Source organism: Stegostoma tigrinum, chromosome 11 (assembly GCF_030684315.1).
Source record: "Stegostoma tigrinum isolate sSteTig4 chromosome 11, sSteTig4.hap1, whole genome shotgun sequence".
NCBI classification, from domain to species: Eukaryota; Metazoa; Chordata; class Chondrichthyes; order Orectolobiformes; family Stegostomatidae; genus Stegostoma; species Stegostoma tigrinum.
In genome coordinates, this window is record NC_081364.1 from 48,599,340 (window position 1) to 48,617,278 (window position 17,939).

Here is a 17,939-nt window from a genome sequence, read left to right on the forward strand (position 1 = left end):
TACATACTGGCTTGAGACTTAATTGATAGCATTGAATTGGATATTAGGAAAAATTTGCTTTGAATCTGTGTTGGCATACACATACCAAATGTTAATGGCTGTTTTGATTAACCCATAGCTAGGAATAAGGAAACTATTAGTGACACACAGTATTCACAGGAATGTTGCTACATTCCATCCAAACTAATTGTAGAAGTGCTTCCTGGGTCATGATGGAATTGGTGCTATCATGGCTGTAATGCCATCAGAAACCCAACCCTGCGCTCTTTGTCAGATTTAATATATTGGGATGAATAAAGGATCTGATTAAGTTGCATACCATGACACGCTACTGTGTATAGCCCAGAAGGGATTTAATGGGAACTAAATTGAAAGGACATATCATCCCGCCAAAGTGTAATTATCAGTCCTTATAGGGTACATTATGACCTTGAGGCAACTTGTGAGTTTAACACAACTAACAGTGAGTCTGTTAGAAGTAACTGATTCCAGCTATAAATCAAAACAGGCTGCTTATGCTTGTGAGGGAGAGTACTGTGTAACTACTAATCAAAAGAAAGACAAAGGGTGAGAGGTGACTTGATAGAGGTGTGCAAATGATCAGAGGTATAGATAGAGAAGACAGCCAGAGGCTTTTTCTTTTGGCGGAGGTAGCTTTTATGAGGGAACATAGTTTTAAAGTGAAATGAGGTAGATATCGGGGAGGTGTCAGAGGTAGATTCTTTACTCAGGCAGTGGTCGGGGCGTGGAGTGCATTGCCGGAGAGGGTAGTGGAGTCGGCCTCCTTAGGTGCATTTAAGTGGCAATTAGATAGGCATATGGGGGATAGTATAAGGTAGCGGTGGAGGTTAGATAGACCTTAGGTTTAGGGTAAAAGTTCAGCACAACATTGTGGGCCGAAGGGCCTATAATGTGCTGTACTGTTCTATGTTCTATAAAAGTTTTTTAGTTACGTGTGTAAAATCCACGAAGTGCCCAACCTGACCTTCTGCTTTACACTGGAAATCTGAGAATGGATTGGGACAAACAAACAGATCAATATATACTGACAAAGTCCAGAGATAGAGGTCACCTGCAGGGTTATGTCAATATGTTTGGTAATGCGCTACTGTCTTTAGCAGGGCATCTGACTGAACACCACAAGGACATTAGCAAAGCTCCATGGATTGCCCCAAACTAGGGCAGAAAAATTGGGCCATTAAGAAAGGCATTAAAGATGTTAAGACCTCCACAGATTTGTGGAAATGAAGGTATTGTACAAATTTGGAGCAGTTGTCCTGTTGGTAATTGCACAATTTGTAAACATTTTTTACCTGCATCCTGTAGGCCACAGCTGGAGGCATGACAGCTGGCTGAGGGGCTAGCTAGCATGTGACCACAGAACAAGAAAAATTGGGTGGGGGGGGATGGGATGCTACATGAAAGGGGTTTCCTGCAGCCTCGGAAAATCAGGCTGCACCCAATCTTGAAGATACAGGTCAAGCCATAACAGGTGTGAGGTAAATGTTTAGGGATGTGACAAACAACAAAGTCCAGAAAGATCTCTGAACAGTTTTTGGGCAGACTATCCAGATGGGTGACCCCAAAGGGTTCTAGGCATGGCCAATAGGAGAGACTCAAGTGAAACAATTGGCTAAATTTGATACTTAAATGCATGCCCATAGCTTAGAATAGACAAAGATAGCAATAAGCATTTTCTCGAAGCACAATAGTGAGTCTAGCCAATACTGTAGTAATAGTACTGTACTCTAGAAATCCTAGTAAAGAATATAAGTTGCAACAATTAACTATTGTCACACAGGTAAAGAAAATAAGTGTAAACTAAAGGCTGAGTTGTCACATAGGCAAGCAGACCCAAAGCTGAGACAGAAATAAGATGGGGAGCCCTGCATTAAGTTGAGAACTATAAAACATGCTGAAACCTTTATATTTTGACAAACCATCCTGGGTAAAGCAGGCAAAGCTTTTCTTCAGCATATGCGTAAATGATTCTCTGCTTGCTGAACCTAAGATTCAAAGTGGCTACTTTTACCCCATTGTAACAGTACTGTTCTGGAGGAGGGTCATCGGTCTCAAACATTAGCTCTGTTTTCTCTGTGTAGATGTTGCCAAACCTGTTAAGCTTCTCCAGCAATTTCTATATTTATATACACCTGTTCTAGTGGTTAGGATGAAGGTATAGCCTTGTTACTGTTAGCTAATGAGTCCACAGGTTTCAGTCTCTTCAAACAGATATAGAAACATGAGGCTAGATGACCATTAAATGAGTTAAAGACAACTGTATGCACCAAATCTCAGTGGCTACACTTCCAATCTATGTTTTGAGTTTTGGAGGGAAAGTAGAAAATGTGAGCTGGCCTAAGAATGTTTGAAAAGTGCTGAACAAGCAATCAAATCAAAAGAAACTCATTTGTGAATTATGAGAAATGTGCAATGAGTAATGTGCACTGGAGAAAAAGAACAGTAAGTGTATTATGTTAATGCGTTCAAGTGAAACAGTCATGGACAACATAGTCACGACAGAAGTGTATTTACAGTGGTGAGGAAAACTGACAGTGAGAATACAATATTAGTGTGATTTGAGAATGATTCAGAAATTAAAAATATAAAAGATGGTTCTCCACTAATTTGTTTGGGTAACATAGAGGTGCTTAAAATGTTAGAAGGAAAATAACCTCTCAGAAACCTACTGAAATGTCTTTAAAAAGTTACTACAGACACAAGAATTGAATTGTATCAATAGGCCTGGAGAAACATGTTTGGAAGTACATGATGCTAATGTAAGAACTTTGCAACCCCAAAAAAATTCTTATATAATCAATTTAGAAGAATTAGCTCAAATGAGGGAGGTTCTTGGGGGACAATGGTATTATTGAATTGAATCATAGTACCTTAAGTCTACCTATCGTAATGGAGACAAAACTAGACCACAAAGACTACCGATTATTGCAAAGTCAACACGGTGTCAAAAGTGTATTTTATCTGATGCCATTATTGGAGGGGTTTCTTGGGAATATTGGACAAACACCACATGCTATTAAATTGATTTATTAAAAGGATATTGAGAAGTTCCATTGTTGTGATGGAGCCATAGAAATATCAGTTTTTATAACACCAGATTGACTTCATCACTGCAAATCACTTTTGAAATGATAAATGTACCAGAAACCTTTCAATAATTACCCAACAAAGTCACTGATGGATTATACAACTATGTTGTCTATGTAGTTGATTTAGTTGATCTCTGTGAAACTTGGGAAGATGTAAATGATCAGTTAATTATGGGAAGATTTGACATCATTTTTAAGAGGTCAAGCAGTACTTTAGGTACAGCGACATCAAAAATAATTTACAAAAAATTATATGACTTAAACCAAATGTGTGGATAACTTACTCGCAGAGTTAAATGATAAAATGTTTATGAAATTGAAGTTTTCTGGCAAACAGTAAGATAAACCAGAGGCCATAATCAAACTTCAGTTGCGAAGAACAGTTTCATACCAGCAGAAGGGCAGTTAATTTGCAGCATTATGGTCTTTCAGAGCTGGAAAGTAATCTGAAAACTGTTTTAGCAGTTTACATAGATAGGGCATTTATTAATGGGAGGAAATGTTCATGAAGTAGCTAGTGCCTATGTATTGCGGGGAGAAATAGTAATGGAGAAGATCACATCTTATGAGGTTATATAAAGGCTCAGAAAAGAAATGATTACAATCTTGTCAGTTAAATAAGAAATTAATTAAGAAAGGATTAAGATAGGAGAGATAATTCACTGAGATTGAGTATCTGTGAAAGATATTGCTGGAAAAGTTTATTTTTCTTTTTGCTGTTATGTTAAGCTGTTTTCAAATTTGTCTTTTGTATACATTTATCTTCTTCGTTTTTGAGAATATCTTCACCGACTGACCACGAAAATAACCAACCCTCAAAGTAAAGCCTATGACTTGTCAAGCCATGTTTCACTCTGAGATCTGACTTGTCCAATATTATCATGAGTTGGAATCATAACAGTGCAGAAAATTGCATGAAGGAATTCGAATAGAATTAGTTCATTGTTGAATGGGATGTTATTTGCAGGGTTGTAGCAGACTTGATGGGCCAAATGGCCTCCACCTGCACTGTATGGATTCTCTAATTAAACATTAGAATAAGTTTCTTTATTTTATGATAAATTCGTATGAATAATAGTTAGTGAAAAGTAACTTTAAAACATGAATGTGCAATTGTTTGAATACTGGATAACTTCTTTTTCACCGTCACATTTTGTCAATTGTTAATGCATTCATATTCAATCAAACAATTGGATATCATATTGGCAATTCAATAACCAAGTGGTTATTTGAGCCAATTACACGTTAAACTCTACAGAAGTGATAGTTCAGAGATGTGATGCCTTTAAAAGTTGTGAATCATTTAATAGATGTAAAACTTGTGCAGACCTAGTCCATCCTAACAAAGAAAATGGTGTAATGAGCTAATACAAAGTTGACGCACCCTCAATACATCACGTGATTTTAACACAATGTACCAATTTTAATTTCATACTAGATTTTCATTTGCATATAAAGATTGCTTCCTATTTGACAACTATCAACAAAACATCACTTTATGAAGGAGAGCTATCAATTTTAAATGTAACAAAACATTGTCTCATCTAATTTCAACATCAGGATAAAATAATTGATTAATTTACTTTTGAAGATTATTAAGGAAATAAACTAAAAATTCCAAAGCACAATGAATTCATTTTGTAGAACTTCATATAGATTTCTCAGAGTTTTTACACAAATCAATCATGGGATGCAGGCATCACTGGTTAGACCAGTATTTGTTGTCCATCCCTAGTTGCTCTTGAGAAGGTGGTGCTGAGCTCATAAATGAATAATTTAGGTGTTTTTACATTGAATTACGGTATACATAGCATAGCATGAATTTAAAAGCATACCTGAAAGGATAAGAAAATCCTATCTCAATGTTCAGGTTACTTTCTGACTTGTTCACACAGTCCACACTGACTTTCAGTGCTCCAGAGTAGCCACCACATGTTGCAAATGCAAAGATTGCAAAAATCTGTTAAGAGAAAATATATTTAAACTTGTGGATGTAATTTGGTATTTTACACTTAAATGTCTAGCACATTTCATTCTATGATAAGGTTGAGTAGAGAATTTAATTTGCAAAATAATACTTTTGTAACTTGGGTCATTTGGAAAATATCTGTCTGTAATCATAACAGATCGCCTCATGTATTTGTGGAAATGATTGGTCATTCATGGATTGTGGGGCTTGGGAGCCGAAGGAGAAAACACCAAACAATTCAAGCTGCATACTTCTTGCTCAAAATAATGGAAATTCAGTTATCAAATCATTTTTAAAAATGTAGCTACTTTCCAAGAATGAAACATTTACAGTTAGAATACACAGAAACCAAAAGTTCAGTCTGTGAAAACGTTTTTGTTCATCCCTTATCAAAATTCAAACATGAATCATATAATTAAATCTCATTAAGTCTCGAGTGCCAACATGTAGCACATTGAAATGAATTCAAAACTGGAAAAACAAACAAATGGAATCAAGCTAATAGTAATTCAAAACACATTTTGATTCAACTATACACTCAAGTGATAATGTTAAAAAATTAAATGAAGGACAATCAAATTTTTAGGTGTACACTGTAAATAGAAAAATGAAAAAAACATCATTTAATCCTAAAATGAAGCGCTGGAACCCAGATGGGATGCGTATGCTGGAAAGGAAGATTGAAAAAGCAGGATAACCCCATGCTGTCAGACCATGGTTCACGTTACTGTGTGGAGACAACTTCACTTAGAAGAACTTTAATTACAAGAATTAAGAATCAAACAATACAAAGTTTCATTTACGCAATATTTTAAACTGCCCTGAAAGCAATGAAAAGTCTAAAATCTCAGAGTAATTCCCAGAATATTTTAACTGATCCTCTGGTAATTATAAGGAGTGATATAATTTCCTTAAGTTGTTCTCACTTACATGGAAACAAGCAAATGAAAAGCATTGGAAAATTTAGCTAGTCAGAGCTTCAAATCCCAGATGAAAGAAACATTTCCCCACTAGGTACACAACCATGCTACTAATGAATTCAAGTTCAGTAAACTATTCTTGTGGGAATTAGTTGCTTTTGATACCTGTTTTGCATTACAAAAATAGTTTAACCTGTATTTGACAGGTGTCAGAAAGTCATAGACCTTTGGCCTATCAAGTCTCTGCCAACCCATCGACACTGATTCCAGCACCTGCAGTTCCCATTATCACTGATACACTAATTCCACTTTCCAATTCCTGGCCCATACCCTTGAATGTTATGTCATTTTAAGTGCTCATCCACACATCTTTTAAAGATTGTGAGATTTTTAACTAACCTCCAAGGCAGTGCATTCCCGATTCCCACCACACTCTGGATGGAAACATTTGTCCTCAAAACCCCTCTGAGTCTCCTTCCCTTCAACTTAAAATTACATCACCTTGTGTGGACCCTTCAACCATGGGGTACAGCTGCTTCCTATCCACCTTGTCCACGACACTCAATCTTATACACCACTATCAGGTTCACTCTCAGCCTTCTCTGCTCTAAAGAAAGTGACTGAACCCATCCAGCCTCTCTTCACAGCAAAAAAGCTCCAAACTGGGCAACATCCTGGTGAATCTCCTTTGTACAACCCTCCAATGCAATCATATTCTTTCTAAATTGCACAAAACTGCAGAACTGCACACGCTCCAGCACAGCCTAACCAAAATTTTATACAGCTTCAACATAACCTCCCTGCTCTTACTATCTATGCCATGATTGACGAAGGCAAGTGATCCATATGCTTTCTTAAACCACCTGTTAGCCTGTTCTACTGCCTTCTGGGATCTCGGGACAAATATCCGTAGATCCCTCTCTTTCTCTCAGCTTCCTCGCGTCCTATCATTCTTTGAATACTCCCTTGTCTTCTTCCAAAGTGCATCAGCTCTTGACATTCCATCTGCCACTGATCTGACCGACCCATACCATATCATCCTGTGGTTTAAAACCTTCCTCCTCCCTTTAAACCATCCAGCCAATCTGTGTGTCAACCACAAACTTACTCATCATCACCCCTACATTCTCATCTGTATGATTAAAATGTACACAAATAATAAGGACTCCAATATTGACACTTGTGGTATGTCACAGAACACTGGCCTCTAGTCAGGCAAACCGCCTTCTACCACCACCTTCTGTCTCTTACCATTAAGCTAATTCTGTTAATATGTTACAATTATCTGTAGGTCTCACAGATATTAAGCAGTTCAAAGACATTTATGGGATTTGTCTGGGATACCCGCTAGTCCAGAAAGAAATATACGATTGTTAGAAATTATTTACATCTTGACCTAAAAGTCAATTATGGTTGTGTCCATTTCTCAAGTGTTAAATAGTTATTCAAGTGTCCAATACGGTTGTTAGTATATTAGAGGAAGTGTGATAACTACATATGTGATTGCACTCCTCCATAGCTGCTCAGGATGAACACTGAAAGCAGGTGAGTAAGTGGAGCAGAGTCCACAAAAAGATCAGACATGATCTTATTGGATGGCAGAGCAGGCTCGACAGGCCAGATAACCTACGCCAGCTCCTATTTCTTATGCTCTTAGACTTTTATGTGCAAATTCTCTTCAGATTAACTCAAATTCTAATGATCCTTTTGTTAATTGTTAAAGCATCTTGTCGGAAGGGTATCCTACCCACTAAACAGCCATTGCCCACAATGTGAATTAATTATCATTGGGAGTTTCTGCTATTTTCTTAAATTTTTGTGGGGGTTAAGTATCACTTGGAAGACCAGCATTTATTGCCTAGCATTAATTGCCCTTGAGAAAATGATGGTGAGTCACCTTCTCGAATTGCTGCATTCAAAATAGTGTGGATGTACACCCAAAGTGTTTCTAGAGGGCTAATATTCAAACTACATGAAGCTCCACCCAATTTGATGATGTTACGCAGTCTTCAGGTGGAAGCAGTTGAGTTTTGCATGAGTATCTGAAGGGAGCAGATGTGTCCTGCATAGTTCCCAAGAGGATTTTGTCATTTTGACTAGAAAGTTAATGTAAGCTGTACCGATGATGAGTGTGAAATAAACTACCTGTTATGTAAGCCTCTTACATTCAGACTCACCGTGGTCTATCCTCTTACGCTCATAATTAAACAGGCCCTGTAAGCAGCATAAAGGAAGACTGTGGCAGTGAACTACCCACACCAAAATAACCACAAAATAGTGGTATTTGTCAATATGACAGTGGTACTCCTATGCCCCCACTGTCCTTGTCTTTCTAGGTGGCAGAAGTAACGGCCTTGGAAAATGCTATCATGAAGATGATACAAACTGCAATCACAATTTAAGGTGCCGGATGTTGAACAGAGATTCAGTTTTGGTAATGCCATTGAATGTCAAAGGGAGATAATCAGAATTTTTTTTGCAGCAGATTGTCATTGTCTGATGTAACCTGCTAGTTATTAGCCCAAGCATGAATATTGTTCAGATATTGCAGCATGCCAGAATGTATTGCTTCAGTATCTAAGGAGTAATGAATAATCCTAAGATTGCACAATCATCAGTGAACATTCTCACTTTTGAACTAATAATGAAGGGAAGATCATTTAAGAAGCAGTAGAAGATGGTTGGGATTATGATACTACCGTGACAAACTCCTACAGCTATGTCCTGCGGCTGAGATGATTGGATTTCAACACACACCACCATGTTTCTTTGTGCTAGTGATACTCCTGCCAGTGTGCAGCTTGAGTGCACTGCAACTGGCATTCCTTTGCTGATGAATTTGATGGGGTAGTGATTGGCTGGGTGGATTTCATTGCTTTTGTGGACAAGACATATTTGGGCAAATTTTCAAATTGCTGCGTGTGTCATTGCTATAATTGTGTTTGTTTACAAGTGTTCCAGGATACACAAAATTAAGCTGGCACAAACTAACATTTTTGAGCGTAATGTTTTCAAACAAAAAAAGAAATCTGTAGTTTATTCCAATCAAACGAGAAAATAATCTTGTATATTTTAAGAGTATCTTCCAGTCATTTAAAATCAGGTTATTCGCAGTTTGGGAATTGGCACCATGATTAAAATTGCTTATTTTTTCAGAGAAGCTAATTTTCAGGGCTGTATTATGGACATACAGATTAGGAACATGAATAGTCCATTGGTTGCCTCAAGCCTGCTTCACCATTCATTACAATTGTGGCTGATCAGATTGTGGTCTCAGCTCTATATTCCTGTCAATCCCTGACAGATTCTTGACTAAGAAGACAGCCAGAGTTTATTTACCTCTCCCTTAAAGGTATTGAAAAAAGCTCTGATTCCACAGCACTCCACTGAAGGGAATTCCAAAGGCTCAAAACTCTCGAACAGAAACCAATTCTCCTCACCTTAAACAGAAGACTCCTTATTATTAAATGGTGGCCCCTAGTTTTAGTCTCTCTGACATGGAGAAACACCCTTTCAGCACTCACTTTGTCACCTCAATAATCTCTTTTCTTTCTAAGCTCTAGTGAATAGGGGGCTAGCTTGTCCTCATAGGATAACACCCACATCTCGCTCAAACCATATTTGAACTGCAGGTCCAGCAGCATCGATGGAGGAGAAAACAGAGTTTGTGTTTCGGGTCTGGTCTGGACCTAAAACATTAACTCTGTTTTCTCTTCCACAGATGCTGCCAGGCCTGCTGAGCTTTTCCAGCAACTTTGTTTCTGTTCCTGGTTTACAGCACCCGCAGTTGTTTTGGTTCTTATTTGAACTGACCCTGACTCATTGAGATATTTACTTAATTAAGGAAACCAAACTGTAGATAGTAAACCAGATTTTGTTTCACCAACACCCTGTACCACTCTTGCAAAGCTTGCCTTCTCTAGTTGGTCATTCTTTTTAAACAAACAACAGCATTCAATTTGCTCTCCAAATCCCTGGTAGCGCCTACATCCTAACTTTATGTGATTCATGTGCCGGAACACCCACATTCCTTTCTCTCCATTTACATAATACACTGTTTTTCGATCCTTCCTATCAAGATAGCATAGTTCCATTGCCAAATGTTTGCTTATTAATTTAACCTATTTACACTTCCTTCTTGAATAGGGGAGTTGTATTCACCAATTTCTAGCCTGGAAGGATCTTTCCCGAATCTACAGAATTTGCAAAATGAAAACTAATGCATCTACTATTTCAGCAGCCCCTTCTTTTAAGAACCTTGAATGAAGTCCATGAAGGCCTGGGGGGTTGTCACATTTTAGTTACAATAACTTTCTCAGTACCCTTTCCTTGGTGAGTACAAATGTATTAAGATTCCCCTTCTCTTAAACTTCTGATTCGGGAATATTATTTATATCCTCTGCAGAGAAGATAGATGTACAATATCTTTTCAATTCATCTGCCATTTCCTTATTTTCCAATTTTAATTCTCCAGACATGTACTCTAGAGGACTAATTCTTGCTTTATATTTTCATTTCATTTTTAAATGCCTGCTGATACATTATTATCTTACTATTTTATTTCAAGAAACTTATCTGCTTTATATTTCTGTCTAGCTTTTTCCCTTCTTTTTAATAATTTAGCCACTCCTTGCTGTTCTTTATATTCTGTCCAATCTTCAGACTGACCACTTGTCTTTTGTTTTCAATTTGATAATATTTTTAACGTCTTCAATCAGCCACTAATGGAAGGTCCTTCTCTTGGAATCTTACTTTCTCACAGGAATATACTTTAGTTAAGTATTCCAAAACATTTCCTTAAATATTTGCTATCGCATCTTTATTGCCCTAAGCCACAATCCATTTTTAAGAATAGCGGACTTTGATGAGAAGAAATTTCTTCACCCAGACAATGGAGAGCTTGTGGAACTCTCTGCAACAGAAAGTAGTTCAGCCCAAAAAGATTGAGTGTTTTTAAGAAAAGATTGGCAAGCGTTCTTAGGGTTAAAGGATCAAAGTGTATGGACAGTAAGCAAGAACAGTGTAACGAGTTTGAAGATCATGTTGTATGGTGTATGAAAGGACCAAATGGCCTGCTCCTGCTTCTATTATCTATGTTTCCTATTTCCCAATTCACTTTTGCTAGCTCTGTCCTCACCCTCATAATTGCCTTTAAAATTTAAAATACTAGTCCCGGGTACACTTATCTCTTCCTCAGCTGAAAGTGATATTCAGTCATATGACTACTGCTGCCTAATAAATCAAACAGTATCAAATGATCATTTTCAAATATATACAGAGCTATTGTTTAAGCTTTTGATAAAGCCAACACTTTAAAGCATTAATACATTAAGTTGGCGCATGGCAGATTTTGGATTACTAATCTTCAAATAAGATTGAGCGGTAACCCAGGGAAGAAAAAATTACATTTCAAATGGGTGCAATACTGGGAACAACAAGAGTCAGAAAAGGTGATTGCACTCAACATGAAACATCTACCCACTGAAGCATAATTTCAGTGATAATGGGAACTGCAGATGCTGGAGAATCCAAGATAACAAAGTGTGGAGCTGGATGAACAGAGCAGGCCAAGCAGCATCTCAGGAGCACAAAAGCTGACATTTCGGGCCTAGACCTTCATCAGAGAGGGGGATGGGGAGAGGGTTCTGGAATAAATAGGGAGAGAGGGGGAGGCGGACCGAAGATGGAGTGAAAACAAGATAGGTAGAGAGGAGAGTATAGATGAGGAGGTAGGGAGGGGATAGGTCAGTCCAGGGAAGATGGACAGGTCAAGGAGGCGGGATGAGGTGGTAGGTTGGAAATGGGGGTGCGGCTTGAGGTGGGAGGAAGGGATGGGTGAGAGGAAGAACAGGTTAGGGAGGCAGAGACAGGCTGGGCTGGTTTTGTGATGCAGTTGGGGGGAGGGGAAGAATTGGGCTGGTTTTGGGATGCAGTGGGGGGAGGGGAGATTTTGAAGCTTGTGAAGTCCACATTGATACCATTGGGCTGCAGGGTTCCCAAGCGGAATACGAGTTGCTGTTCCTGCAACCTTCGGGTGGTATCATTGTGGCACTGCAGGAGGCCCATGATGGACATGTCATCTGAGGAATGGGACGGGGAGTTGAAATGGTTCGTGACTGGGACGTGCAGTTGTTTGTTGCGAACCGAGCGGAGGTGGTCTGCAAAGCGGTCCACAAGACTCTGCTTGGTTTCCCCAATGTAGAGAAGGCCACACCGGGTACAATGGATACAATATACCACATTGGCAGATGTGCAGGTGAACATCTGCTTGATATGGAAGGTCATCTTGGGGCCTGGGATGGGGGTGAGGGAGGAGGTGTGGGGGCAAGTGTAGCACTTCCTGCGGTTGCAGGGGAAGGTGCCAGGTGTGGTGGGGTTGGAGGGGAGTGTGGAGCGGACAAGGGAGTCGCGGAGAGAGTGGTGTCTCCGGAAAGCAGACAGGGGTGGGGATGGAAAAATGTCTTGAGTGGTGGGGTCGGATTGTAGATGGCGGAAGTGTAGGAGGATGATGCGTTGTATCCGGAGGTTGGTGGGGTGGTGTGTGAGAACGAGGGGGATCCTCTGGGGACGGTTGTGGCGGGGGGGCGGGGTGTGAGGGATGTGTAGCCGGAAATGCGGGAGACATGGTCAAGGGCGTTCTCGACCACTGCAGGGGGAAAGTTGTGGTCCTTGAAGAACGTGGACATCTGGGATGTGCAGAAGTGGAATGCCTCATTCTGGGAGCAGATGCGGCAGAAGCGGAGGAATTGGGAATAGGGGATGGAATTTTTGCAGGAGGGTGGGTGGGAGGAGGTCTATCCTCATCCTGGGAGCAGATACGGCGGAGGCGGAGGAATTGGGAATAGGGGCTGGAATTTTTGCAGGAGGGTGGGTGGAAGGAGGTGTATTCTAGTGCAGGAGGGTGGGTGGGAGGAGGTGTATTCAAATACACTGCCTCCCACCCACCCTCCCGCAAAAATTCCATCCCCTACTCCCAATTCCTCCGCCTCCGCCGCATCTGCTCTCAGGATGAGGCATTCCACTCCCGCACATCCCAGATGTCCACGTTCTTCAAGGACCGCAACTTTGCCCCCGCAGTGGTCGAGAACGCCCTTGACCGCGTCTCCCGCATTTCCCGCTACACATCCCTCACACCCCGCCCCCGCCACAACCGCCCAAAGAGGATCCCCCTCGTTCTCACATACCACCCCACCAACCTCCGGACACAACGTATCATCCTCCGGCACTTCCGCCATCTACAATCCGACCCCACCACCCAAGACATTTTTCCATCCCCACCCCACTGCTTTTCGGAGAGACCACTCTCTCCGTGACTCCCTTGTCCGCTCCACACTCCCCTCCAACCCCACCACACCCGGTACCTTCCCCTGCAACCGCAGAAAGTGCTACACTTGCCCCCACACCTCCTCCCTCACCCTCATCCCAGGCCCCAAGATGACCTTCCATATCAAGCAGATGTTCACCTGCACATCTGCCAATGTGGTATATTATATCCATTGCACCCAGTGTGGCCTTCTCTACATTGGGGAAGCCAAGCAGAGTCTTGGAGACCACTTTGCAGAACACCTCCGCTCAGTTCGCACCTCCCAGTCGCGAACCATTTCAACTCCCCCTCCCATTCCTCAGACGACATGTCCATCATGGGCCTCCTACAGTGCCACAATGATGCCACCCAAAGGTTGCAGGAATAGCAACTCATATTCCGCTTGGGAACCCTGCAGCCCAATGGTATCAATGTGGACTTCACAAGCTTCAAAATCTCCCCTTCCCCCCACTGCATCACAAAACCAGCCCAGCTCGTCCCCTCCCCCCACCGCATCCCAAAACCAGCCCAGCCTGTCTCTGCTTGCCTAACCTGTTCTTCCTCTCACCCATCCCTTCCTCCCACCTCCATTTGCTACCTACCACCTCATCCCGCCTCCTTGACCTGTCCACCTTCCCTGGACTGACCTATCCCCTCCCTACCTCCTCACCTATACTCTCTTCTCTACCTATCTTGTTTTCTCTCCATCTTCAGTCCGCCTCCCCCTCTCTCCCTATTTATTCCAGTTCCCTCTCCCCATCCCCCTCTCTAGGCACGAAATGTCAGCTTTTGTGCTCCTGAGGTGCTGCTTGGCCGGCTGTGTTCATCCAGCTCCGCATTTTGAAGCTTAATTTCATCCCTCTTATATTCCAACCATACTGATAAAAAAGGACATTGTATTAGATGTTTTAAAATTTGAAAGGCCACTGAGGGTCTGTCCAAGGGCTAACAATTACACCCTTTTTACTTGGACATGACATGATGGGAAAGCATTAGTCTTTGCTCACTTTCCAGATACAGTCAACAAAGTAGACATTATTCTGATGTTCTAATGAACTAAAGACCAGCCCAATGATTTTACTTCCAAATAGACATACAAAAGAAAACCCTGAGCAGTAGTTTTCAAAGAATGATTATTCTAAGAGTATGCAAAAAGAAAAAAAAATCAGCAATGTCCTCTGTAAATGTTTTACAAAGTGATTATATCTGTCATCTTTGACAACATAATGTGCCTTGAGCAGTTACGTTCTCATGCTATCAAAAAGCTCATGTACAGATACAATGGGCTATATTTTCTACCCATTAACTATGAATGGATGACAACTCGTAGCCATCAATCTAATTATGATTGGGAAGCAATCTTCAGAATGCCCTCTGTCATGAAATTAAAATGTTGTAATTATCTTACCAATGAAATAATTGACCAGTCCTAATTCTATCCTCATTGTTCATTTTATATGGCATATAATTTTAGTAGTAAAAGTTGATTGTTACTCATATTAATTAGTTGCTTTTCATCACTTATGCAATAGCTGTCTCATGATGTTTTAAAATGTTTCTGTTATATCCTTACTTACCCATTGCTCCAGCCTTATTTCTTCCAAGAAAAATAAAAGCAGTTTTTACATTTAGTAAAAAGGATTATACCAAAGCACTAACAAGCATATAGAAGAAATGGATGTTGATTTATGAAGGGACAGAAGAGGTGACTGTCTGAATCAGGAAATTGTCTGTAATTGTTATCAATGTCAGTGCTGCAATAGAGGCTCAACTTCGTACAGGCTTCATTGCTGTTTTGGTCTCTCTTGAAATGGGTGATCAGATGGAATCTTTCATCCAGTGCCCTAACTGAAAATCTGAATGTCACAAAATCACAGCTTCCACTGCCACATACATGTAAGTGATAGACATTTATATTACTATGAAGTATCCATCAATCATTTCTGTTCCGAGCTTCTTCAAGTATCCATGGAAGTGGTTATACTCCCAATGGGAAACTGTTAGCCCTTGCCTTAAAAATTCAGAAATTTTGGCTTAAGAAGTTATGAACTTGCCACAACTAGCACTGGAACTGCATGCTTGAAGATACTAGGAATATGAATAACCAAACTGATATGTGTTCCTTATTTGACTCATATTGACATGTATTTAGGTGGCATGGTGGCTCAGTCGTTAGCACTGCTGCCTCACAGTGCCAGGGACCTGAGTTTGATCCCATCCTTGGGCGACTGTCTGTATGAAGTTTGTATATTCTCCCCATGTCCTCATGGGTTTCCTCTGGGTGCTCTGGTTTCCTCCCACAGTCCAAACATGTGCAGGCTAGTTGGACTGGCCATGCAAAACAGCCCATAGTGTTCAGGGAGGGGCAGATTAGGTGGGTTATAGAAGGATTGGCCTGGGTGGGATGCTCTGAGAGTCGGTGTGGACTTGATAGGTCAAAGGGCCTGTTTCCACACCGTAGGGATTCTATGATGCCAGCAATAATCGCTATCTATTGGAAATTCATCAGATGGAGGTTGGACAATCGGGGTCCCAGTGACACCATTTAAAAACAACCTGCAGCACTTAAGGGAGAAGGGTAATTTGCTTTTACATAATAGAATCAACAACATAAAGTGTAAAAATCACTTAAGTTGTTGATTCTAAGATGCTGGACTGGAGGATGTGATGGAAGAGGTGACCAGGAAGAACGAGGTGATGACAAGTTGACTACAAATGGTGAACAGAGATATTTGAACCGGTTAATGAGACAAGCATTGTTACAATGCTAGAAGTAGTTTAATGATGTGAATAGTAACACCTATAAAGTAGTTAGATGTCCTAGCTTACTTCACAAATTATTAGGCAGATTTTGGGGTAGAAATGGGCAATGTTTTAAGGAGTTCTTTGAAGTGAAAAAAAGAGAAATGAGAGAATTAGGAAGACAATTACAGAGTTTGGAAAGTTTGGAAACTTCGAGTGTGGCCATCGGTAGTGGAATAATTAAAATCTGGATGTGCAAGAGGCCAGATTTGGAGATATCCCTGGGAGATTCCTTCTGATATCTCTCTTACCATCTCTGGCTCAACACAACTTGCAGTCCAAGAACTCATCAGTTCCTCCCTTCCCAATTTCCAGAAATCTCCTCCAATCACAACAGCATACTTCACCGAAGATCCTTCTGCTCCTACTGGCATATTTTGCTCCTGCACAATTACTTCTTTCACACTCCCACATCTTTTATGTCGTTCATGTGCCATTACCACAATTTGACCACATCTGTAATCTGTTTATCAGGCCACAGTCTCTTGGTTCATTTATTCTTGCAAGACAAGTTGGCACACACCATCAGACAACAGGCACAGAGAGGACAACCTAGCTAACTGTTGTCCCATTAAAAGAGGCAGCAAAGGAAAATTTAGCCTTCAGTACATCAGTAGCACTGTAACTACTGAAGCTGGAGACACCCCTCCGTCATCTTTGCAGCACAATCCTCTTTTTCAGTTTCCACTGATATTTCTCTCTCATACACGATGTAAGGTATATTTGGGCTGCTTTGAGTCTCTCCACATCCATTTTTCATAATTCTCAACACTAGTAGCCAATATTTTGGCCTCTGAGCCCTTCCAGATTGATCAGAACTAAAGGATCCCAATAGGTGTACCAATATAAAACCTCATTCTTACTGACTCATCCTGCTGTTAAAAATTTGACAGCCTGATGACCAATTATCTGGTCAGAAAACAGAGCAGATGGCATTGTTAAAGATAAATATATCCTGGCCACTGACAGGAAACTGGGCAAAGAAATGCATGATGTGATGGCCTGTTATTCCTCACAGGCTGCAAACTAAGGAGTGAATGCCCCTTCTGTTGATATACGAGTTCTTGATTTTGACCACACATATAGGGAATAAGTGCATTATCTTGTGGAAAGCCTACTATTCTGGCAAAGCCCAGAATATGTTCTTCCTGTTTTACAGCATCGATAGGAAATCACATTAACTTGCATTTAGCAAGGGTATCCTCTCAATGCAGCAGCATACTATAACATGTGTAGTTGCTGATACCATCCATTGCAACCTGGAATGGCAACAAGCAGGCTTCCTGCTAAACAATGCAGCAATCTGAAATTTACAGTGTTGGTCATACATGCATTGCCCTCTTTGATTATTGCACTTGCATAAAAAACCAATGAAAAAGTTTACACACGTTAACAAATTGACCACACTCTACAAAAACAAGTAAATACACCTTAATTGTAACGGTAGAAGTTCAAGACTACAGTCAGTATTACAGCCACAGGGAATGAAGTGTGTGAACTGGTGCTGGTCTGAAGTTACCATGACAACAGCTGACACAGTTCATGCGGGAGAGGCTGGGCCAGTCGTTATTTCTGGATGAGCTGAATAAGGCCCTTGAGCCCTTTGAAAAGAATAAAACTCCTGGAGGTGATGGCTTACCAATCAAATTGTATTCTGATCTGTGGGATTTGACGGGCCAAGACCTACTGGATATTGGGGAGGCGATAGCCTAGTGGTGTTATCACTGGACGGTTAATCCAGACACCCAGATAACATCTGGGAACCCAGCTTCGGTTCCTGTCACGGTGGAATTTGAATTCAATACAACATCTGGAATTAATAATCTAATGATGAC

General features: G+C 40.7%; 1 protein-coding gene across 2 annotated transcripts in view; it reads right to left on the minus strand.

Annotated features, from left to right (window-relative positions):
• Nucleotides 1-17,939, minus strand: part of synpra (synaptoporin a) — a 307,939-nt gene that overhangs the window by 98,816 nt on the left and 191,184 nt on the right. For both annotated transcript variants that reach the window (XM_048547889.2, XM_048547890.2), the window contains one exon: nt 4,946-5,070. In XM_048547889.2, the coding sequence (XP_048403846.1) occupies nt 4,946-5,070 (125 nt within the window). The remainder of the gene's footprint in view (nt 1-4,945; nt 5,071-17,939) is intronic.